We start from the raw sequence: 23,711 nt of genomic DNA, 5'->3' as shown, positions 1-23,711 counted from the left end.
GATGTTTCCAGAAGAGATTCATTTTTGAATCAGTAGACTGAGTAAAGATCCACCCTTACCAATGTGGGTGAGCACCACCCAATCAGTTGAGGGCCTGAACAGAACACAAAAGGCAGAGGAAGGCCAGATGCAGTGGTGCACACTTGTACTCCCAGCCACTTGGGAGGCTGAGGCAGGAGGATCACCTGAGATCAGAAATTTGAGGCCAGCCTGGGCAACATACAACTCTATGTCAAACAAAACAAAACAAAAATGTAAAACAAACAAACAAAAACAACCCTCCCCCCCCCAGAAAAACAGAGAAAGAGCAAATTTGGTCTCTCTACTTGAGCTGAGACATGCGTTTTCTTCTGCCCTTGGGCATTGGTGGTCTCAGTTCTCTGACTTTCTGGGTCATACTGAGAGTTACACCTTTGGCTCCCCTATTCTCAGGACTTCCAAGTCATAAACTCAATTACTGCTCAGGCGTTCTTTGTTCTCCAGCCGCAGACAGAAGATCATGAGACCTCTTGGCCTTCCTAATGCATGAGCCAATTCCTATAATATGTCTCCTTTTATATATATTTACAAATATCCTATTGGTTCTATTTCTCTGGAGAACCGTGAGTAATACAACCCCCTATATGTCTTATATATGCCTTTATTTTCTTACCTACCATTTTAACTCGTAATGTCTGTTGATATCCCTGTCTCCCACTTGATTGTGAGCTCCTAGAAGTATGGGGAGCACATTGTAGACACATAATAAGTTTTAATTGAAAGAAAAAATAACTTTTATAATTAGTAAAGACAAGCAGTACCAGTATTTATTTTAAAATGATAAATTTTAAATAAATTAATCAATTAATTAATACTGCCTAGAACAGTAATACATACTAGCCAAACAAAACAAAACAAGCCACAAAACCCAGCTAGACAAAAGACAGTCTTGGTCTCAACTATCTCATCTATAAAATGGTTATGTTTGTTATGAAGATTAAATAAAGGTACATATGTCTATACACATATACACATATACATATATATTGTTTAGAACAATGATAGGCATATTGTGACTGCTCTAAATATTAAATATTATAAATGGTCATTTTATGGTTTATCAACTCTTCTCTGTTGTTGGCTATATTCTTGACAGATTGCAATAAAGAGTATGCTTAGGACTATAGTCAGATAGAACTCCAAACATCTTTTTTTTTTTGGAGATGGAGTCTCGCTCTGTTGCCCAGGCTGGAGTGCAGTGGCTGGATCTCAGCTCACTGCAAGCTCCGCCACCCGGGTTTACTCTATTCTCGTGCCTCAGCCTCCCGAGTAGCTGGGACTACAGGTGCCCGCCACCTCACTGGGCTAGTTTTTTGTATTTTTTTTAGTAGAGATGGGGTGTCACCGTGTTAGCCAGGATGGTCTCGATCTCCTGACCTCATGATCCACCCGTCTCGGCCTCCCAAAGTGCTGGGATTATAGGCTTGAGCCACCGCGCCCGGCCCAAACATCTTTTAAGTCTGTCTACAAGTACATGAACTGAGAAGGTTTGAATTTCCTCCTTCCGTCTTCTTGGGATGAAATGAGAGGGGAGTGGGCCAGGCTGCGTCCTGGGCTGCAGTCTGTGATAGGCTGTCCCCACCAAGAGGGTCTTGCTCATGGGCCTGGATATCTCTGAACATATGATGAATGTTGCTTATGAAAAATTATTTGTAGGAAAATGTGAGGTTTAAGAATGCTATTTTCTTTTAGTGATGGTCTTTGTTTGCTTCTGTAAGGTACTTGTGGGCACTTGTAAGCTTGGATCTCTTTAATCTAATAGCAGTTTTGAGATTTTCTTGGCTCCATAGATGAATTAAAACTGGTGTACTTCTTGTTTACAAGAAGGATAAGTCTCCTAGGGTAAGTCTTTTCGGGTCCCAGGTCAAAAAGATGAGTGATTTACCAGTTCTCTAATCTTGGCAGCCCCAGACTCCAAACTTTGTCCGTCTAGTCCCTAGAGGCTATCAGAAGCAAAGGCCCATCTTCCTACCTCCGTTTCCAGATCAGCACACATTCCCAAGACAGTACTGAAAGCAGAAACCTCCTTATCCCTTAGATATCTCTTAAAAGCATCCTTCCCTCTCTCTCTCCATCCTACCATCCTTGTCCAACCTACCATCACCTCTCTCCTGGATAACTGTAGGAGCCTTCTGACTCAGTTTGCCTACATCCAGTCTTGACCCCGTACAATCTGTTTACCATACTGCAACTAATGAAACTTTAAAAGTGCAACTCTCTCTGCTGGCCACACTGACTTTTGTTCTTTTAGGTCCTCTCACCACAAGGCCTTTGCACCTCTGACTAGAAGGGTTTTATTTTCCCTTTCCACTTCTTGTAAGTAGCTCCTACTCATCTTCCGATCTCAGCTCAGTCTTCATCACTTTGGAGATACTGTCTCTGACCAGAGGAAAATTTGCCATTCTTGGCTCCACACAGCTCTCTTTCATAGCAGTCATCATTGCAGCCATGATATTTAAAGGATATTTGAGTGTTGGCCTCTGCCATTAGAATGTAAGCACCCTGAGGGCAGAGACCTCTGTCATGGCCCACTGCTGTATTCCCTGAGTTCAGCATAATGCCCAGCACTTAGTGGTGCTCAATAAGTACTGCTGAATGAATAAGTGAATGAATGCATTCATGATCAAATGAATGAGTGAAAGCCTTACTGAAATGGTACAGATACCTTCTTTACTTTCCACCAAGGTTTCAATGTTTATGAGTTTGTTACTTACACCTCACAAGTTGCAAACCACACAGTTCTGGAGGCTGCATGTAATGGGGCTGTGAGGTGATGTGACTTCTCACCATAAAGAGCTGGTGGTTTCCTTTGCCTGCTGGTTGAGCTCATGAGGGGAAGCTTCTTTCTGCAGCCAGCTTTGGAGCAGAATTTATTGAGTGTTCAGACTCCAGATCTATTGGTCTCCCTAGGTCCTGTTTCAGTCACTGGTTTAAAAAACCCAAAAGTGTGATTAACCCTAATTATTTATCATCTGAATGGGCTCTGAGGAGAGAGGGGAAGGCAGAACAGATGCATCCTCAGGCCCAGCATCCCCCTCTCCACGCCTCTGTCCTCACACACTGTGAATCTCTCCTCAGCCTCCAGCAGCCCTCTCTGAAGGAAAGTCATCTTTTCCTCTGTCATGTGTAGGGCTTCCTCCTTTCTCCCCACCCATTCTCACTCGAGGAGGTCTTTCCATCGTCCCCCACACCCTCACCATGAGGGTCTCAGACTTTCCCCTCAACCCCACGTAGTGGGTAGCCCTCTTTTTTCTCACTGAACATCTATTTAAAACTTCCTCTACTCTATTATGTAATACATACTTTCTCAGTAAGGAATATTCAGAAAATGAATAAAAATTGGAAAACACCAAGCCACCTAAGCTTTCGCCCTCCCTAAACAACTGGTGTTACTATTTTGATGTTTTCTTCTAAATTTTTCTGTGTAGAGATTTTTTTTTTTAAACACAGCTGTAATCATATAGCACATTAAATTTTGCATTCTACTTTTTATATTTGTGATGTCATAACATTTTCTAACTTGAAAACCCATAGTTGTTGTTGCTGTTGTTTTGTGAGACAGAGTCTCACTCTGTTGCCCAGGCTGGAGTGCAGTAGCACGATTATAGCTCACTGCAGCCTCAGCCTACCAGGCTCAAGTGACCCTCCCACCTCAGCTCCTTCTTGAGTAGTTGGGACTACAGGCATACACCACCATGCCTGGCTAATTCTTGTATTTTTTGTAGAGGTGGGGCTTTGTCAAGTTGCCTAGGCTGGTCTTGAACTCCTGAGCTCAAATGATCCTCCTACTTCAGCCTCCCAAAGTGCTGGGATTACAGACATGAGCCACCTCTCCCGGCCAACCCATAGTTCTTGTTTAAACAATTTTTTTTTTTTTTTTTGAGACAGAATCTCACTCTATCACCCAGGCTGGAGTACAGTGGTGTGATCTCGGCTCACTGCAACCTCCACCTCCTGGGTTCAAGAGATCCTCTTGCCTCAGCCTCCCGAGTAGCTGGGACTACAGGCAAGTGCTAAAAATTTGTTATTTTTAATTTTATTTTCGATTCAGAAGCTACATGTGTAGGTTACATGGGTATATTTCATGATGCTGAGTATAACCCATAATTCTTTTTTTGAGATGGAGTCTTGCTGTGTCACTTAGGCTGGAGTGCAGTGGCGTGATCTTGGCTCAGTGCAGCCTCCCCATCCCGGGTTCAAGCAATTCTCCTGCCTCCACCTCTCAAGAAGCTGGGATTACAGGGGCTCACCACCATGCCTGACTAATATTTTTTTTTGTTTTTAGTAGAGACAGGGTTTCATCATGTTGGCCAGGCTGTTCTTGAACTCCTGACCTCAAGTAATCCACCTGCCTCGGCCTCCCAAAGTGCTGGGATTACAGGCGTGAGCCACTGTGCCTGGCCTAACCCATAATTCTTAATGTCTGTGTGTGAACAGGCCTTCACCTGTGGTGGTCAGGTTCTTAGGCAGTTTCCAGAATTTCACTATTGCAAATAGCAAAATAATGCATCTTTTTGTATGTGAATCTCACAATATCTGTTTTATTAAGATAGTAAAGGACTTTTTTACTACAATACGGTTTTGCAGTAAGAGAAAAAGATCTGGCTCAATTCCTTCAAAATGCCTTTTCGAGAGAAGATAATTCTCAATTTCTCAATCCCATTCTTGCCCAACAAGCATTTGTTTTTAAGTTTTTCAACACTTTCAACACTTGGTGCAGAGGTCTCCATTCAAGATATGTGTCAGGGAACATATCAAAAGCAGCCATCCCCCTTTCCCCTTTCCCATGTTTTTTGCTTAAGTATAAGAGATGGTGAGCTCTGTGTTGGCAGGGATGTGCCAGACTGAGACTGACGTAGCATAGGTTCTTTTTTTTTTTTGATGGGGTTTTGCTCTTGTTGCCTAGGCTGGAGTACAGTGGTGCGATCTCAGCTCACTGCAACCTCCACCTCCCGGGTTCAAGTGATTCTCCTGCCTTGGCCTCCCGAGTAGCTGGAATTACAGGTGCGTGCCACCACGCTCAGAAAATTTTTGTATTTTTAGTGGAGATGGGGTTTCACCATGTTGGCCAGGCTGGTCTTGAACTGCTGACTTCAGATAATCCATCCAGCTTGGCCTCCCAAAGTGCTGGGATTACAGGTGTGAGCCACCGCACCTGGCCACATAGATTCTTAATAAATATTTATTGAATGAATTAACCATCTTTAAAGGTTTGCAAGTACCAACCACCCCACATGCCCCACCAGTCTCTACTACCTGACTCCAAGTCTCCTATACTGGCTTTAAAATGTGACTTCAGACTTGATCTCTTTATTGGGATGGGTTCTGGCACAGCCTTAAGACCTAGGCTTTTCTTTTGCAGCACAAGTGCATAAATGAAGCCTGGCTGGAGGTCCTTGTCCTTGGGCCATGCACACTTCTGCATCTTCATTATAGTATCTGCCAAACATGGTCAGCTACCCTGATTCTTCATCTTTGTGAACTTTGACCTTCAAGTCCTGTGGATCCGCACTTGGCCCTCTGGGAATTTGTGGTCAGGCCTACTACAGCTGCTCATGAAAGTAGTTCATTCATTTGGAGCCAATTTCATGAGAGCAGAGAGCATGTCTGACCAATTAGTGTAAGCTCAGCATAGTGCCGGGCACATAGTTCATGCAGCCAATTAATACATCCATTTTTGTAAGGTGCATCTGCTTCTGCTGGACTTTTCTGGGGTCTTCTTGCCCTCCTGGTAATAGGACTCTTGGTATAATCCTGATGTCCAAGCCCTGGGATGGAATGAAACTCCAGACCCTGACCTGGAGCCATCATTAATACAACAGGCTGTCATTAATATGTGTGACCTTGCATTTACTTTTTTTTTTTTTTTTTTTTTGTGAGACAGAGTCTCACTCTGTCGCCCAGGCTGGAGTACAGTGGGGCGATCTCCGCTCACTACAAGCTCTGCCACCGGGGTTCACGACATTCTCCTGCCTCAGCCTCCTGAGCAGCTGGGACTACCGGCGCCCGCCATCACGCCCGACTAACTTTTTGTATTTTTTTAGTAGAGATGGGGTTTCACCGTGTTAGCCAGGATGGTCTTGATCTCCTAACCTCGTGATCCGCCCGCCTCGGCCTCCCAAAGTGCTGGGATTACAGGTGTGAGCCACCGCGCCCGGCCGCGTTTACATTTTTATAGGAACACTTCTAAGCACTTTTCTTGTGGTTTGCTGACATTCACAATCCCATTTTTGGGATGGGGTAGTTAAACCTTCTGGGTTTGAGGAGATTTCTCAGCAGTGGATGGAATTATGAACTCTTAAATCTAAAGGAACGTCAATGATAGTTTATCCTGGAAAAAAGTCAATGTTCTTCAATCTTCCTTGATGTTTCTAGTCAAATCAGTGAATTCTTTTGATTGTCTTCTTTGGGCCGAGAATTGTTTTTTTTTTTTTGAGCAGAGACTTAGGGGAGTGCACTGCTGTCTAGATAACATTCTCATAGGCAAATAGCCTTGGTGTGTCTGGCATCGTGAGCAGTGAGTGGGGATTTTCAATCTGAAGACAGACAAAAAGAAAGCAGAGTGAGGGAGGTGAGCAGGGCTCTGGATCTTCCATGGAGACGCTGACATCCAGGAAACTTTATTTCCAAGGTTACCCAACCCAAATTGGCTGCCATGCTGGCTCCCACTGTTTAATCTTAATCACCCCTAGCTTAGAGAAACTATTCTTTAAGTTTAACCCATATTTATCTTGCTGAATGCTTAACGAACTGAAATTTCCTTGTAATAATCCACTAAACCAACCTTTTCTATAACTAAGCAAACTGCTTTAATGATTCTTATCTTTTTGGATCTGTTTTGGAGAGGAAGAAAAAGGAGACAGAAAGGCACCATTACTGCTGCCAACCGTACCCTGTGAAGGAATAAGCGTTAAAGCTACTGCATTAGTAGTTTAACTGAGGGGAGGATGCAAACCAGATGTAACATAGTTGGACCATGGGAGAAAAGTAGAAATCTCTCCCTCCTACAGTTTCCTGGTTTCTCAGGAGCAAGCTGGAGTCTCCTCCCCAGTTATTCCTCTCTTCATTCCTTGCGCAACCTAAGCCATGGTCTTTTTCCTTGTCTGTAACTTCAGTCAGAAGCCTTTTGATTTTCTCTGTTATTCCTATCTAGAACCTCTTTCCTACTCTATTTGTTCCAGATTACCCAATTTGACGCCTAAAACACAATTCTCTTCCATCTCCCATGTTCTCATATAACCCTAAGCAAAGGGAATGGGGCTCTACTAGGGGACTTTTTAATTCCAGAGAGTATGAGATCCCTGGGTCCAAGAAATTTTGACCTAAACATGAAGCAGGAAAAGAAATGGAACCATTAAGATGAAATTCAGCTCAAAGCTTCTTACCTTTTTTGGTATTTCCACAGTGGAATAAAGTGTATTTGCTGCGTCTTCCATTGGGATAGTTCTCTATTAAAAACAAACAACAAACAAAAGAAATCATCACCCACATCCTGAATCACATAGACAAGGCCAGAGAGACGTTCAGAATCCAGAGAGAGGAAAGCAGAGATGGGAGGAGATGGTGAGAGGAAAAGGAGGGTTCTGGAACAGAGAAGGGCAGTAGGAAGTTCTCTTGTTGGTGACTGCTATTATAATAATTTTTGATAACTTTTTTCAGGAAGCCATTACATTATTTTTAAACTGTGTTGTGTTTACATGAATTTCAAAAATACATAAGATCTCTCTTTCTCTCTCTCTCTCTCATTAGCTATAAGTCTCCTAAAAGGATTAAAGGATAATTTGAAATAATATTGCTAATGTTGCAAATAAACTTCCCCAACAGTCAAAAGGCCCTTGGAGAAAATCAGTAAGGATGACTTATGGAACAAAATAAAACAAAACAAGAACAACAATAACCAAAACTCCTTCCCAATCAGAGGTAAATATCCTGGGTTGGCTAAGCCTGTTCCTGAACATCCTGGGCAGCCCTGCAGCCCTCTGGGGATATATCTTAAGCAGGGGAAGAAAGAACATAGTGATAAAGTGATAAATTTTGACTTAAACCAGTTAAGTGGAGCATAAAGCAGCCTCTTTTGTGATAAAGGAAAGAGTTCTCACAATACTAACGACTTTGGTAATGTCTCCTCTTTGTAGAGGGTAAACGTAAGTAAATGTTGTAGGTAAATGAGGAAGATGCAACCTGATTGAGAGACACCAAAGTTTTGAGTAAAACTGGGGTTTTGAGGCTTCAAAGTATTTTTATTTCTTCACTAAACAGGCCGTTGTGGTAAAGGGCTCTATGACCGCTAAAGAGCTAGCCCAGCCTGGGCTGCAGGAATTGGCCCTGAGGAGCCTTTTGAAGTTGTCTACTTATTTCATTTCTCCAAATTGTCTTTTGTTATTTGAGTTTCTTTAAACTTCATTATTATGATTTTCTTTTTGGAGACTTTTCTTTGAATTGCATTTGTGTTCATTCACTTCACTCAGTGACCTGCACCTGCAATGCCTTGATTCAGGGCCCAGAGTCACTACAGATGCCCTGATCCTTCTGATGGCTCCTTGAGTCATCTCAGAAGAAGAGGCATCTCTAGAGAAGTCTTCTGATACCATGATTCAAACATCCTGTCAAAGTCACACTCTTCTACCCACTCCCTTATGCAAAAGGAATCTGGCCTTTTGTGTGGCCGTTATGAACTGTGGAAGGGAGCAGGTGATTTCATAGACCACAGCATGAGCATTACAAGTCAGAACCAGGTGCTCCAGAGGCCACCAGCTTCTTCTGCACAGAAGAGAATCCATGAAGACTTGGAGGAGGCACAGGTGCATTGAGTTTTAAGGCTATATATCCTCACTCCCCTCTTCATTCCCATGTTGCCCAAATCCATGGAAAAACCTCACAAGGAGAGCCTCAGAGAGAGGATCAGTCCCCAGGAAAGATTAGAAGGGACTCACATTAGTGTAAGGGATTGTGTCATACTCTGTGTTCTCTCCAGAATAGGGGCGTATGTTAGGAGTTTCCCGACAAATGTCCACTCTCTTCTTCTCTTCAATGGACTCTAAAAACAAGTTGGGAGAGAATCAAAGATACATCTCCGACCACTCACCACTTCCATTGGCCCACCATTTCTCCTGGATGACCCACGTAGGGTGACCAACCATCCCAGTTTCCTTGTAACGGAAGGGTTTTTTCCTTGTAACACTGAATAGGACTTTCAGTGTTAAAACTGGGAAAATCTAAACAAAACAGGATGAATTGGCCACCCTCATCATTTCACTTCCTGATCTCTCCGTCAAGGTGGTTAAAGTGGGAAGTAGAGAAAGTCAAAGACACTTTCAGAGGGCCTTCCAGGAGGGAAGGGAGATTTCAAAGTCTGCAAGTCATACCCAACTGATGTTATGTCCCTCCCCATCACCCACATGGACAGTAGGAACTCAGAAGACCAATCAGCAGGGTTTAGGAACACAGGATGGGGTGCAACTGGAGAGAGACAGGGAAAGGCTTCCCCAGGAGCCACGTGTCTAGTGGGCAGTAAAGCTAGGTCTTGGGTTGATCCTGTGGAAAGGGTGGGAGTGGTTTGTGGGCTCTGATAGGGATAGGGATAGGAAAGATTGACTAGAGGATGCTGGTCTGTGGGGATCTCAGAGTTGGAGGCCATCACCTCCCGGGTCAGGGGTGCAGAGTCAGCAGTGTGGGGCCTGTATCAACACAAGAGCCATATCAGTATGTCCCTCTGGAAGAAGGAGAGAAACGGGTCCTGGAAAGGGAACTGAGAGAACTGTGTCCTCAGGAAAGACCTCCAGCACTTTCTCTACTCCAGAACTAAGGAGTACAGGCTGACTGTGTGCTTCCTGAGGGCAGAGACTGTGGCTTCTTCATCTCTGCATCTTCAACACCTCATGCCAAATCTGGCACACAGCTCTATATGTGCTTGTTGAATCAATGAAGGAGAAAAGCATGAATGTGGGTGAGGACAAAAATAGTACGTGCTCTACCTTCTTGTGTCTCTCTCTTCAGAAACCAAAGAAATAGCCCCAATACAAAGAGACTGAGCAGGAGGGGCACCAACAGGAGACACAGGAGGACCATGGAGGAATCTGAGTCATCAGCAGCACCTTCAAAGACAGAACGGTTGGAGGCACAGGGAAGGGAGAAAAGTCAGTTCAGGAAAACGACCCAGGTCTTGGAGCACCTGCCACCTTCCTCCCAGCCTGGTGACCACCCAGTGGCTTCCAGTTTCCATAAAGTGCCTGTTCCCATGGGGGCTAGGAGCTGAAGAAGGTGTAGGTCCTGGGCAGAGGCTCCTGTGGAGAGGGGAGAGGCAGTCACCTTCACAGAGCTTCCTGGCAAGGATGGGGCTTGAGGAGTTGCTGCTGACAGGGTTCCTGACAGTGCAGATGAAGGTCATATCACTTTCTCCCCATCTCCAGGAGATGGGTAGGATGGACCCATTATGGGACTCATTGACTGCTTGCCCCAGGGCCTTCCAGGTATAAATCACATCCTCTTCCCCATGTTCCATGCGGCATGTCAGATTGGTCACACAGGTGCCATTCTTATTACTCTGTAGACCCATGGTGACTTTAGGCTTTGACAGGTGCTCTGTGAAAGAGGAAGGACAAACAGAGGTGGAAACTCTGCCTATAGCTCTCCATTCTCTAAGTTAACCTTGGATACCTTGGACCTGAATCTCCCTGGGAGCTCCGACTGGAGAGAAAGCAGTAATTCAGAGCAGAATCCTCATTCTTATCTGGAAAAGAGAACTATCTAGGTCTGCTTTACCACAGCTATGTAATAACAACAACAATAACAACAATAGAAATAATAATGCAATAGGAATATAACTGCCATTTACTAAGCATAGCCACATGGCAAGCACTGTGCTAGACACATGTTAGATGTCTGCTAATATTATCTGTTCTAGAGGTTCCCTAGTCTCTGTCCTCAGGCTTCCCTTTACTCTCTAGGAGAGTTTACTTTACTCTCTAGGAGAAAATTGTATTGGAGTAGCCCTTCTGCCCCCCTTCTGTACCCTGTGCTCACTCCCCTGCCTCAGAGAATGAGTAATTGGTTCATTGGTGAGATGGTAAGAGTCTGACATTCATCGTTTACCTTTCTCTACTCATGGGTTTGAGACGTTAAAGATTGCAGTTCAAATGTGGTTTGCCCTTTTCCTTCCTCCCCTGACTAGTTAGCCCGCAGAATACATATCTTCGTTCCCTTCAACCATGTCTATATGGAAGACACACCTGGATCAGGTGTAGGAGGTGTGCCTACCTCTTACAAGCAAGTCTGAAGGCCCATCTCCTAATGTCCCTGATGTTGTGGCTCAATGAGTGAGGCAGCTATTCTTCTTGTAGATGTTTGAGTCATTGTTTTGTAATTTTAACTTCCTTGGATGAGTGCCAAGGTCCAGAATTGAAAAGAAGCATTTCTCCTGTCTAGATTTACCAGAAATAATGCTGATATTTTTATCCCCTCCTTCTTGCATCTATTTATCAATTGGTTGTAATCTGTAGAGAAAGAGGTGTGATCTATACTTTGCCCAAAAATCTTCCTAAGGTAGGCATTGCTTTCCTCCCCACTACAGATATGGAAACTAAGACTTGAAGAAATTAAATAACTTGGCTAAGGTCATGTGACTAAATTAAGAAGCCAGCATTCGATCTTGATCTATGCTATGGCCACTGCACATATCAGCCATCCACTGCACCACGCTGCTTCTTATAGCATCTCTGAGTAGGCAGGGACCTCAGGGGTCAGTTACATCTACTTCATTCATGCAGAAGTCCCCTCTCCCACATTCTTGCCAAGTGTTTATCCAGCCTCTGCTTAAACATCTCTCATGTCAAGGAGCTCACCACCTCACCAAGGCAGCCATCCACCATTGGAACTGATTCTGCTCACCGTAGACACGCAGCACATACTTCCGGGTGAAGGGATCCTGGAGGGATGAGCTGTATATCTCCACATTGTAGATCCCTGAGTCATTCTTCTTCAGTTTGCTGAGCTTCAGGGAATAGCCTCCATCTGGGAAGTCTACTCTCTCCTTATTACGATTTTGGGTCACTATCATAGGGCCCCCTTCTGGCTGTATGGTGACAAGAGTGGTTGTGTTGAAGGTCCAGACAATAGAGTCAACTTGCTTTACTTCAGACTTCAGGGGGAAAGTCACGGCCCCACCAATGGAACCGACCAGCTCTTTCACGGATCCAGAGGCTGTTGACCCTATAAACACAGAGAACCATAAAATAAGCCTGATTCCCTGTCCTTGTCACCAATTACTCATCCCCTTTAGGTCCTGGAGAGATCTGAGAAACCCACTCAGTCCGACACAACCAGCTCCTGGAAAAGCCTTTGGAACCTCATATGAAGGTCCCTTACATGTTACCCTGTTACGTAAGTGCTCATATGGAAGCATTGATAGTAGAAATTTATGTATCACAACAATCTTAGTTCACTCCCAGAAAGTATGACTTATAAAAAGTCATCACTGGTTATGTGGTTATAGGTGAAAAACAGTTAAGAATGTCTGCTGAAGAAACTTCCAGAAGTGGCCAGCTGAGCACTACTAGTAAACAGGTGTGGGGAGTAAGTCATCTTATTCTTACCTATTAAACTGGAGAGACAGCCTCTGGGAATAGCACAGAGCAGTGAGAGAATTTAGTTTGGGACTAGCAGTTTAAAAGCACAAATTATAATCTTGATTAACACTTTTTTTTTTTTTTTTTTTGAGACAGAGTCTCACTCTGTTGCCCAGGCTGGAGTGTAGTGGCACAATCTCAGCTCACTACAACCTCCGCCTCCTGGGTTCAAGTGATGATCTTGCCTCAGCCTCCTGAGTAGCTGGGACTCCAGGTGTGCACCATCAGACCTGGCTAATTTTTGTATTTTTAGTAGAGATGAGGTTTCACCATGTTGGCCAGGCTGGTCATGAACTCCTGACCGCCTCGGCCTCCCAAAGTGCTGGATTGCAGGCGTGAGCCACCACACCCAGCCTTGTTTAACTCTTAAAACAACTTTTCGAGGAAACATTCTTTATATCTCTATCTTACAGATCAGGAATGTGAGGCACAGTGTGGGTAAATGACTTACTCAAGCCACATAGTAAGAGGCAGAGTACACACCAAAACTCACAGGGTAAAGACCTTGAAGGGCATATTTTATAGATGAGAAAACTAAATAGCAGAAATGAAAAGAACTTATTCAAGGCTGATAGAAATACAAAAACTAAGACTAAGTCCTTAAAGGTGAAGTAGGGTAGGTAGTGAAGGAAGTAACAGTGTTCGAGGCAGTAACTCTGGTGACCCTACAGTCAATACAATAAGCCTCAGCATTCACATTGTAATTGAACTCATTTAAGCAAAACTATCTTCGGTGAGGACTTTCCTCTGTAGAGAGCATGTGGATTTTGATTTTACTTGTCCTCAAACTGACCCGTTGCTCATTATAATAGTAAAAAACACACCCATGGGTGGAGGTTTAAGATGCTAATGAGATACGAGGTTTATGAAGAAGCATGTATAGCTACCGTGCATGTCCACCCAGAGGACCACCAAGAACATGGTTACTAGTAACACTTCTTTCCACCCTTTTATGAAGAATCATGTAAGATTCCCATAAAGGGAGTCTCCCCAGTGCCAGTCTTTGCTGTCTCATCCTTACAAGCAGCCCGCCCTGAATTTTCCCTCTCTCAGGATGTACTGTCTTTTCTGCACTTAACTGTCAAAGTATTTTTTTTCTTTTGCAATCAATTACTCTGTGCTGCATTTCCTTTGCTGTGTGTCTCTCATATAAATTCTTTTAAACTAAGTAGACAAGAACTTAGGTCTCACATCAGCTGTCAACAGAGGTGTTCTCCTTAAAAGTGCAAAACCCAAAGTTATTTCCCCTTCTGCCTCTTAAAGTGTCAGGTTGAAATTTTTAAATGGAATTTTTATTAATTCAGCCATGAAAAGCACAAATGAAAGAAGCAAAGCCAACAAAACAGCCAAGCTATAGGATCCTGACAGTTCTAATGATGCTATTGCAAGACTACATAGTGACTTTTGTGGTTTCTATGTGCTTTTGACCTTGTTGGTCCTTCTTCCATAACAAATATTAAAAATCATATTTCATGACTGTGTTGGTATAAAATGAACGTGATCCAGGCTGGATTCATTATATAGTCATTGTTATTGTTATTGCTGTATTCATTTCTCTTCTGATTTTAAAAGAAATTAAAATTAAAACTATTGTGAGCCTTACATACAGTGTCTCCTGTGTCTCATTGGCCCTGTGAGACTGACCAAGCATCCAGGCTCTGTTTCATTTCACAGCCTGCTCTCTTAGACACAGTATTTTCTTCTACTGCAGTACTGATGTAACTCATGTCTTTTCTAGTAAAAAGACAAATTCCTATAGGGACATATCCAGATATCAAAAATTGTTTCATTAGAGACATTTCTTTGGTCCCTGTTAAAATCAAATATCTTGGCAAGGGTTTCCAAATAATGAGTTGTCATGTATTAAATGTTTATTCTGCGCCAAACGTTTATTGTAAGGAGCATGCCTAACACTCAAAACAATCCTGCAAATTAGGCATTTTGACCTTTTTACACAAGGATCAGCAACCTATAACCCACAGGCTAAATCTGGTCCACTGCCTGTTTTTGTAAATACAGTTGTACTGGAACACAGCCATACTCTTTCATTTACATATTGTCTATGGATCCTTTTTCACTACAAAGACTGAGTTAAATAATTGTGACCATGTTTTATTGTCTGCAAAGCCTAAAATATTTATTCTCTGGCCCTTTTCAGAAAAAAATTGCTAACTCCTGACTTCATGAGAAAACCGAGATTCAAACAACAACAACAAACAACAACAGCTAAGTAACTTACCCAAGGGCACAAAGCTAGCAGGTGATGATTTGAGGATTTAACCCAATGTCTCTCCAGCTCTGGGACCTGTACTCTTTTCACTGTGGCTCAATTTGAAGGCCACCTGGCATTTGTACCAGCTCCAGCCTTCTCCCTCACTCCCCTTCTCCATCCCCCCAAGGGGCTCTAGTGTCAAATTCAAAGCCCTTGGGCGCCATTGAAGCATAATTTCCCTTCTTGTCCTTTGGTGACCTTCCCTCAGGCATAAACTGCTCTACCAGTGCCCCAGGGGAAGGAAATCTGATGCTACCAAAGGGTGACCCACTCCATTGCTTACAGATCTGAAGTCTCTGGCAATGGTTTGCTAAATTTATCTCTTACCCAAGAAGAGGAATCAGTATCTTTTAGGAGCTGATTTCTATTTTCAAACATTTTCCCCCCTACAATGTATCAGTCGGTACGTATATACTTTGGATTACTCAAGCTTTTACCAAATCATCCCATTAAGTAATCTGATTTTTTTAAAAAACTATTCTCTCTGCTTCTTCAATATTAAGGCCGAGATGGTTTTTCGACTGCTCTCTCTGTTCATCTTTAGGAGTGTCAAGTCAAATAGTGCCAGGAAATGTTACAGGCAAAATCAATTTTATTCTGAAATTTTGATCAGTGAATGTATTTGTTCTTCTACTTCAACAGCAAATATGAAAGGGGTGAATATTTTGAAGTCAAATAAAGATTGGGTATCACTTGGCCCCAAATGGATGCAATTTCTACACTTAGGGCAACCTTCAAGTAATTTCATTTTTACATTTCATTTTGGAGCAATATTTAAGGTGAGGGAGTGCCAAAACTACAAGGATGTGGCTTTAGTTGCTAGCATGTGTGCAATTACTCTTTTCACCCTTCCACACACATAGTGCTGTATTCTCAGGGTAAATGCCAAGGGACATGACTTGTGTGGGATATAAGAAAATGCCGCCAAATTAATTGTTTCTTGTTAGAATAAAATTAGAGTGACGCAGGGCAAATTACCAACATGAGCCTATAGATGGAGTGTATTGTTCTATCTTAAGTGTATCTTCAGGGTGAGACAAGGAGTAATGAAAGAAAACAGTAGCTCCATGCCATTCTCGGAATGTGGGTTCAGAGGACAGGGGCAGGGTTGGAGAGTCCTAACCAGTTTTGCTTCTACTTCCCAGTTGATTACGAAAAGGGATCCAGAAACAAGACACTTCTTTTTTCAGATATCCAAGGCTGAATTGAAGCTCTTCTTTCTGTGATGGTTTTGCAACTGCAGTGTGTGACCCTATGGAGTTTCACCATATCTAAGCAGGTCACACTTGTCAGATTCAGTCATTCCTTCTTTTAACAAGAATTTATTTAGTTCCCATTGTTTAGGAGCCGAGGGTATAACTGGGGAGCAAGACAGTCATAAGGTTGTAACTTGCCTCTTTTACATCAATTTTACTCCTTCCTCATTCTGTAGAAGCCAAAAGGTTTGGGTTACCCAGTTCAGGTGGTAGCCCTTCTCCTGTACGGTAATTAGTTCAGGAGTGTCACATGACATGGGTTGATTGTATAAGGCCAGGATGACAATGTATTGCTGTGGAAAGATATGCAGCTGGGACTACCACTCACATGTGGCCACCACACAGGCATCCCGGCCTCCTCCCTCCCCTGATCCTCAGCTCACTTTCTACCTCACACTCTTGTTTGTGCTTTATCCTCCTTTCTGTTCATCTAAATCTTATTCAAACCCCGTAAATTCCAGTTTAAAGCTCTTCCCTGAGGAAGCCTCCAACTCTTCCTCACACATATCCCCTGAAAATTTACCACTAATTTCACTTCACTAACACTTTAAATTCTCCAGAAAGAAATATTCTCCCTGGGTGGTTGTTGGATATATCATTTTGCTGTGGATTAGCTAATGATTGGTCCACAGGATTAGAGGCCAGATCACCCAATGATGGTGTCACCAAGTCCTGCCCAGAGAGGGGGTAGAGGTGGCTTCTCCTCCTCCAGCATGTGGCAGAGGGAGAAAGGGCTCTGGTCTAACTGGGAGTCAGGACCTTGGGTCCATTCCTGTGCCTCAGTAATCATAATTTCAGCAGCAAAAGCCTGGTGTCACGCTGCGGTTTGTAAGCTAGATCAGTGGGCATCCTCTCTCCTGATCCTTAGAACAGCCCTGTGAGATAGAGCTTAAGCCCTGCTTTATAAATTAGGATATTGGAGTTTTGAGAAGTGGGGTGACTTTCCTAAAGCCCTACTGAAGAAACGTTGGAAGAGGTAAGAGGAGTTAGTTCCTCTGCCTCAGAGGTCTGTGTGGTTTCCACTACTGCTTCAACATTTACCACTTCAAGTTTTGGTTTCGAACCCTCATACGGGAAATAAATAACAACATTTAGTTTCCAGGCATTTAGGGAAGATGAAGTGTGAATACGGATTTGAAAGCATTTTGAGAATACAGAGTAGCCTAACAACAAGGTGGGAGGCAGGTGACAAGGTTGGGAAATGGGAGCATAAGAGTCAGGCTTTGAGAAGACTTCCTATCTTTTGGTTTTATTTCTGCACAGATAGGTAAAAATGAGAAACAGAGATATCCCAAAATGCCTTTGGATGGGTTCTCAGCAAAGTGAGCCACCAGAAAGTTAAGATGGCCATGAGCATTCCCCACTACATCCCCTGCCTGCCTTTGGAGGTAGAGGGAGCTGGGGCAGGAGACCCTTTGTCTTTTGCCCCAGCCAAGATTCAGATGTCTTTGCATCAGGGGGAGTCAGCTGTAAGATGTCCTCCGTAACAGAAAGGGATAACAGGTCCTGCCCGTTGCCACCTTCCTTTCCTCTTGGTTGTCATCTCCTCCCCTGTCCTGTCCCCTAGAGTCTCACCAGTTGAGTGGAGGGAAGGAGCCTAATTATGAGGAACATACATTATCAGTGTAGCCAGAACCAAGAGATGGTGATATAGCAGAAAGACTTGGGGGGAGGGGAGAGTAGAAAAGCCTGCCTCCTGCTTGCCAGCCCCGTCCCCAAGCACTTCTCTGAACACTTGGTGCCTCTGTCCAAACGCACCAGTGTGTTGTGGCACTCTCCTCATGAAAACCATGGACCAGAGCATCTCAGAGCTGGGAGGAGTATCAGGGATTACTTAGTCTGATCTCATTTCACAGATGAGAAGGCTGATACTCAGAAGATTATGGTGATGTTTCCCAAACCAGAGGAAGGCCAGGATTAACAGCCAAGGCTCTTAAGGCAGGATTTTACAGACTGTGCCCCCTGCCACCTTTGGAGGCTGTGGCAGTGCCTCAGTGTATTTCTTGGGAGCTCAGGAGGAGGTTTAAGGGGTGAGCTAAAGATAGGAGGCTATGGGACTTGCCTCCGTTAGAGAGACTTCAACTCTATACATTGGAGTCATTTATTTGTTTTTTTTTCTGTGTAACATTTCATTTCATAAAAGGAAACCATGGATTAAAAAAACAAAAGCAAAAAACCCCAAAGTAGTTTGAAATCGATTGCACTTTACTCAAGTCCTCCTTAACGAATGAAAAAGCAGTGTAATTCAATGCCGCACAAGGCAGCCACAGACAGAGGCTTGAAAATTTCCCACTTCACCACACACCTTTCCCATCACTCTAGCCCTAGCCTACCACACTCACATTTACGTTGCTCACCACTCTGCTCCTCACTCATCACCTGCCCCCTCTTCCTTGTTTATTCTGGTTCTTTTCAACACTCTCCTAATTCCCCTCACTCACTTTTTTGTTTTCTTTTTATTGATTGTCTCCTCAACATTACTGTATCATCGAATCATTGGCAGATTACTGTGCCCATTTTTCAGATGAGAATACTGAGGCCATGAGAGCTGCTCCTTGGACCCTCTGAGTTTAGCCAGGGTGGCCCCCTGTTGGTACACCCATATCCCAGAAACAGAGCTACCTGTTCTTCTGGGGCCTTTCCAGTCTCTACCTCAGATTTATGTACCTGGTGAAGGAAGAAACCCCAACTCGTACTCCCTGAGGAAGATTCAGCTCAAATGCACATGTAGTGAGCATCTCTTTGGTGCCAGGTCCAGTGACCAATGGCTTGTTGTGATTAAAAGAGCACTCGCTTTGAAAACTCAATCTCTGGCTACCTTTTAAACACTGTGTTATCTTGCCCAAGAAACATGATCTCTCTGCTAAGCCTAAGTTTCCTCATCTATACAACAGGGATAATGACATCTGTCTTACGGACTTATGAGGAGGTGGTATGAAAAACACCTTGGATGTAGTAACTTAATAAATAGTGATTATTTTAATAATTATTTTGCATTTGATATGTCATTTAAAATGTCACAATAATTCTGCAACTTAGATTTCTTTCTTTGTTACACATCTGAGAAGAGCAAGGCTCAGAGGGGAAGAGTAATTTGCCCACAATAATGCATCTACTAAGTCAAACCCAGGATGTGCTTGTCCAGGGCCAGGACTTGTTCCACTGCCCTGCAGACCGGAAGTTCCAGGACAATCTCTGTCTCCTTTCAGCCTCAGGAGGGGCACTACACAGGCTGCCCACAGCCTCTGGAGCAGGGCAGAGGGGGACTTGCATGGCAGGTTTTCCATACTTGGCTCTTTCACCGACAGGTTTCAAGTGGACACCTGGGGCTTTCAAAATCTCTGTCATTTTCCCCAACCCCTCCACCTTATCTCCCTCAAGCTCCATTTTTGCTCATCATTTCCGTTCAGGGAGTGCTTTTTTTAAAGTGAGAACCTATTCCAGAACCACCTGGTTAGACCCAGGTACTTACCAAAAATACAAACTTCTGATGAATTCAAAGCTGGTAAGAGTCTGCTGATGCTGACCACCTAGCGAGGCCAGATGATGCAGGGGAAAGTACTGGGGGCACCAGCCACCTGCGTGGTCTTGGGCAGATCACTTCAAGCAGGCTCAGATACACATAATGAAGCAGTTATGTGAAGTCCTCATAGGGTGATCTCATGGTAGTACTCCATGAGATTGATGACAGAAGATATATTTCTCACTTATGGGGCTCCTGATCCTTTTTGAGAGCCCTTAGGATACAAAAATCTTCAAAGACTAGAATGCCAGTGACAGGTGCAGAACCGACCTCTGTCCTCCATGGGCTTAAACATAAAGTGCCTATGGTATGAGATGGTTCTCTAAGTAGAGACTGATTAGATTGCTTGAGTAAGGAAAGAAAATTCAAGTGATTCTTTCCATTTATATTACTGTTATGCATAACCGGTTTTATAAATACATTTATAAGTAAATAAATACATACCTGTACAGTACCATTTTGTTCTTAAAGTTGCCTCAAAGGGAGAGAAGGCTAGAAGATAAGGTTTCTGAGGCCCAGGAAAGCTTTAACATTCCTTATCTAACTCATGGCAGAACCTGAATTAGAAAAATGGTCTCTGATACCCAGCACCACTACCTTCAGCTCCTTCATCCCTGGGACAGTCAATAGGGGAGTCAGTTCTCAGAGTCATTTTTTGCCCTCCCTCTAGTCTCTTCCCGACCTGAGATTCAGAGATCAGAGGATGGCGAAAAGCAAATGTTAGATGAGAACACAGAGCCTCCTGAGTTGAGCCAGAGGCCCAGAGTGGAACAAGAAACCTGGAACTATTCAGGATGGGGTAGACAGGAGAGCAGGGGAGTGGAAGAGAATCCGGCTGGACTCACCTGTGAGCTGCCAAAGGATATAGATGAGGGTGAAGCATGTTGGGGAACCAGCCATACTGCTCTCTGGAAGTCAGCCACCGAAATGAACTCACTTCCCTCTCAAGTATTACTCAGACCTCTTCCTTAGCTGATGTTTAAAGAGCTGGGAGGGGTCACGCCACAGACGTGTGAGACTGAGTAATTGCTAAATTATTTTCAGAGTGAATAAAGTAAAATCTTTGCCACCAGCAATCTATGAGAGATCTATTTGCTCCCCATCTTTATCAGCATTTGGTTTATTCCTATTTTATATTTTAGCTCTTGTAATAAGTGTTGCAGTGATACCTCATTGTGGTTTTAACTTGCATTTCCCTAAAGCCTAATAATGTTGAAAATTTTTTCATGTGCTTATTTGCCATCTATATATCCACATCCTCCTTGGTGAAGTGTCTATTTATGTCTTTTGTCCATTTTATAATCAGATTCTTTCTTTCTTTATTTTTTTACTGTTGAGTTTTGACAATTCTTTGTATGTTCTAGGTATAAGAGTCATTCGTCAGATATGTGGTTTACAAGTATTTTCTCTTAGTCTGTAGCCTGTCTTTTCATCTTTTTTAAGGGGTCTTTTGCAGAGCAAAAATTTTAATTTTGGTGAAATTCGACTTACCAGTTATTTTTCTACCCACCACTAGGGCCCAAAGGTTTTCTTCTGAAAGTTTTATAGTTTTATGTTTTACATTTAAATGTATCATCCAGTTTTAATGTAAGGTGTGAAGTTTAGATTGAGATTCACCTAAATATATTGTCTATATTCATTGAGAACCATATCAGGTAATATGGTTGACAGTTCTTTTTCTTTCAACACTTGAAACTTTCAGATTGAACACTTTCAGATTGGGCATTTTCTATTGTTTATCTTCAAGTATACTGATTCTTTACTTTTTCATCTCCACTTTGAAATTTTTTATTTTTTTATTTTTTCATTTTTTCTGAGACAGAGTCTCGCTGTGTTGCCCAGGCTGGAGTGCAGTGGTGCGATCTCGGGTCACTGCAACCTCTGCCTACTGGGCTCAAGAGAGTCTCCTGCCTCAGCCTCCTGAGTAGCTGGGATTACTGGCACCCAACACCACACCTGGCTAATTTTTATATTTTGGTGACTACAGACTTTTGCCATGTTGGCCAGGCTGGTCTTGAACTCTTGACCTTAGGTGATCCACCCACTTTGGCCTCCCCAAGTGCTGGGATTGCAGGTGTGAGCCACTGACACTGGCCTCCATTTTGCTATTAAGCTCATTAAACTCATTCAATTAGTTTTACGTTTCAATCATCGTATTATTCAACTCTACCCTTTGGTTCTTCTTTATATCTTCTATTCTTTTTTAAAAGACTTTCTAGGTTTTTTTGTTTATTTGTTTTAAATGTGTTCATAATCGCTAGTTGAAGCATTTTTACTATGGTTTCTTAAAAATCCTTGTAAAATAATTCTAACATCTGTGTCATCTTGGTTTTGGTGTCTGTTGCTTGCCTTTTGTTCATTCAAGTCGAGATTGTCCTGGTTCTTGTTATGATGAGTAAAATTTGACACCATGATGATAAGGTAGGGGACCACATTACTGCTGAGCAGTGGTAAAAATCCAGACTCTCCATTTGGCCTTTTCTGACATCACCCAAAGGAAGAACTGGGAGGAGTGCCTCATTGCTTCAGGGAGGGAGTGGAGGTTCAGTCTTCCTACTTAGCCTCTTCTGATGTCACCCCAGTGGGGAGTGGGGAGTGGGGAGGGATGATTCCTTATTGCCAAGGGGTGGGGTAGGGGGTTGAAATATAGGTTTTCCACTTGGCCTTTGCTGGTAGGGGTGTGTGTCCGGTATTTCCACCTGGTGTTTGGCTAGAATATGGTGATTATTGTTTAAAGGCTTCTATTCCAGCAGTCCCCTTTCCAGTCTTTTGGCAAGAGAGAACAGAAAATCCTTGGGATTGACATTTCTAGATTATATTCTTATCTAGCACACAGCCTAGAATACACAGGGGTCAAAAAGAAAACACAGGTAACTCATTGTCATGTCATTCCTCATGTCCAGAGGTCCCTTGCGACCACTTCGTCTCTCAACTGTTTAGAATCTTCTTGTGTTTGTGTTTTATACATTACGTCCAGGGTTTTATTAAAATCTGTGATTAGTGGCAAGAATAGAGATAAATTCACTCACTCCATCTTGTCTGTAATTTCTCATGTCTGATCACATGTTTTTATATCCATTCTCTCCACTGACTTGATTGAAATAATGGTGAAATCTTTTAAAAAAGACTTCATGTCCAGTGGCAAAACGAATCAATGTGGACTTGAAAAACACAGTAATGATAGATAAAACATTTTCAAATGTATTAAAATGTATGGCCTTGCTCAAAACTGAGGTGAAAATTTCTGTGAGTGAGAAACATTGTAGAAATCCACAGCACATGAAAAGTGAGGACGTATGTGTCTAAAAGAAGCCTTGATACCCAAATCCTGCAAATACAGGAAAAGAAAATTACACACCAGCATCACTCATGAACATAGTTGCAAAGATCCTAAGTGACACTTTAGCAAATCAAAGCCATTGGCATATAAAAACACACCATGACTAAATAGCATTCATCCCATGAATGTGAGAATGGGCCAATATTTCCAAAATTTATCAGCATAGTCCACCACATTGATTAAATGTAAAACAACATATGATCATCTCAGAAGATATAGTAAAAACTTTGATAAAATTAAATATGGATTCATAATTTCAAAAATTTTTAGTAAACTTTAGCAAACATCATACTTAATGCTGAACCTTTAGAAGAAATAGTATCAAAATCAGGAATAAGATAAGGATTTCTCTAGTCACTGATAGAATTTATTAATTAACTGGTATCTTGGCCAAAGCAACGAGACAAGAAAAATAAAGAAGACGTAACTATATTAGAAAGAGAGACAAATAATTGTTATTTTCAGACCATATCACTGTGGACATAGAAAATCCAAAGGAATCTGCAAACAATGAGAACTAATAAGAGACTGAGCATAAGGTCTGACCATAATTGCAAACAAGACATTTTTCTAACTTGGGTCACAGGTTGACAACTTGTTTACTAATATTGACCTTATTTTATTAAGAACCAGAGAGGTATTTTCCCTAAAATTACAC

General features: G+C 42.7%; 1 protein-coding gene across 10 annotated transcripts; it reads right to left on the bottom strand.

Annotated features, from left to right (window-relative positions):
• Positions 1–6,199: 6,199 nt before the first annotated feature.
• SLAMF7 (SLAM family member 7) lies at positions 6,200–20,839 on the bottom strand. 10 transcript variants are annotated; one of them, XM_025387342.1, is made up of 7 exons: positions 20,559–20,839; positions 11,926–12,246; positions 10,348–10,620; positions 10,014–10,133; positions 8,973–9,076; positions 7,425–7,487; positions 6,200–6,575 (listed from the first exon to the last, which is right to left on the bottom strand). In XM_025387342.1, exons 1-7 carry the CDS (start codon positions 20,611–20,613, stop codon positions 6,504–6,506), a joined length of 1,008 nt encoding a protein of 335 aa, XP_025243127.1. In that variant the 5' UTR covers positions 20,614–20,839; the 3' UTR covers positions 6,200–6,503. The 10 variants fall into 10 exon arrangements, with proteins under 10 accessions (XP_025243127.1, XP_025243136.1, XP_025243163.1 ...); XM_025387351.1 differs by lacking the exon at positions 8,973–9,076 and having other exon boundaries at positions 6,206–6,575; XM_025387378.1 differs by lacking the exon at positions 11,926–12,246 and having other exon boundaries at positions 6,206–6,575; positions 20,559–20,829.
• Positions 20,840–23,711: the final 2,872 nt, after the last annotated feature.

The sequence above is a fragment of the Theropithecus gelada genome, chromosome 1 (assembly GCF_003255815.1).
Source record: "Theropithecus gelada isolate Dixy chromosome 1, Tgel_1.0, whole genome shotgun sequence".
Lineage (NCBI taxonomy): Eukaryota > Metazoa > Chordata > Mammalia > Primates > Cercopithecidae > Theropithecus > Theropithecus gelada.
Note: the sequence above shows the minus strand (reverse complement) of the source record. Positions and strands in the feature narration are given on the sequence as shown.

Coding starts and splice junctions, on each gene's coding strand:
- SLAMF7 (XM_025387342.1), bottom strand. CDS start 20,613: ATGGCTGGTTCCCCAACATGCTTCACCCTCATCTATATCCTTTGGCAG. Junction 10,621..11,925: donor GTATGTGCTGCGTGTCTACG/GTGAGCAGAATC, acceptor CCTCTTTCACAG/AGCACCTGTCAAAGCCTAAA. Junction 6,576..7,424: donor CTGTGGAAATACCAAAAAAG/GTAAGAAGCTTT, acceptor GTCTGTCTTCAG/ATTGAAAATCCCCACTCACT.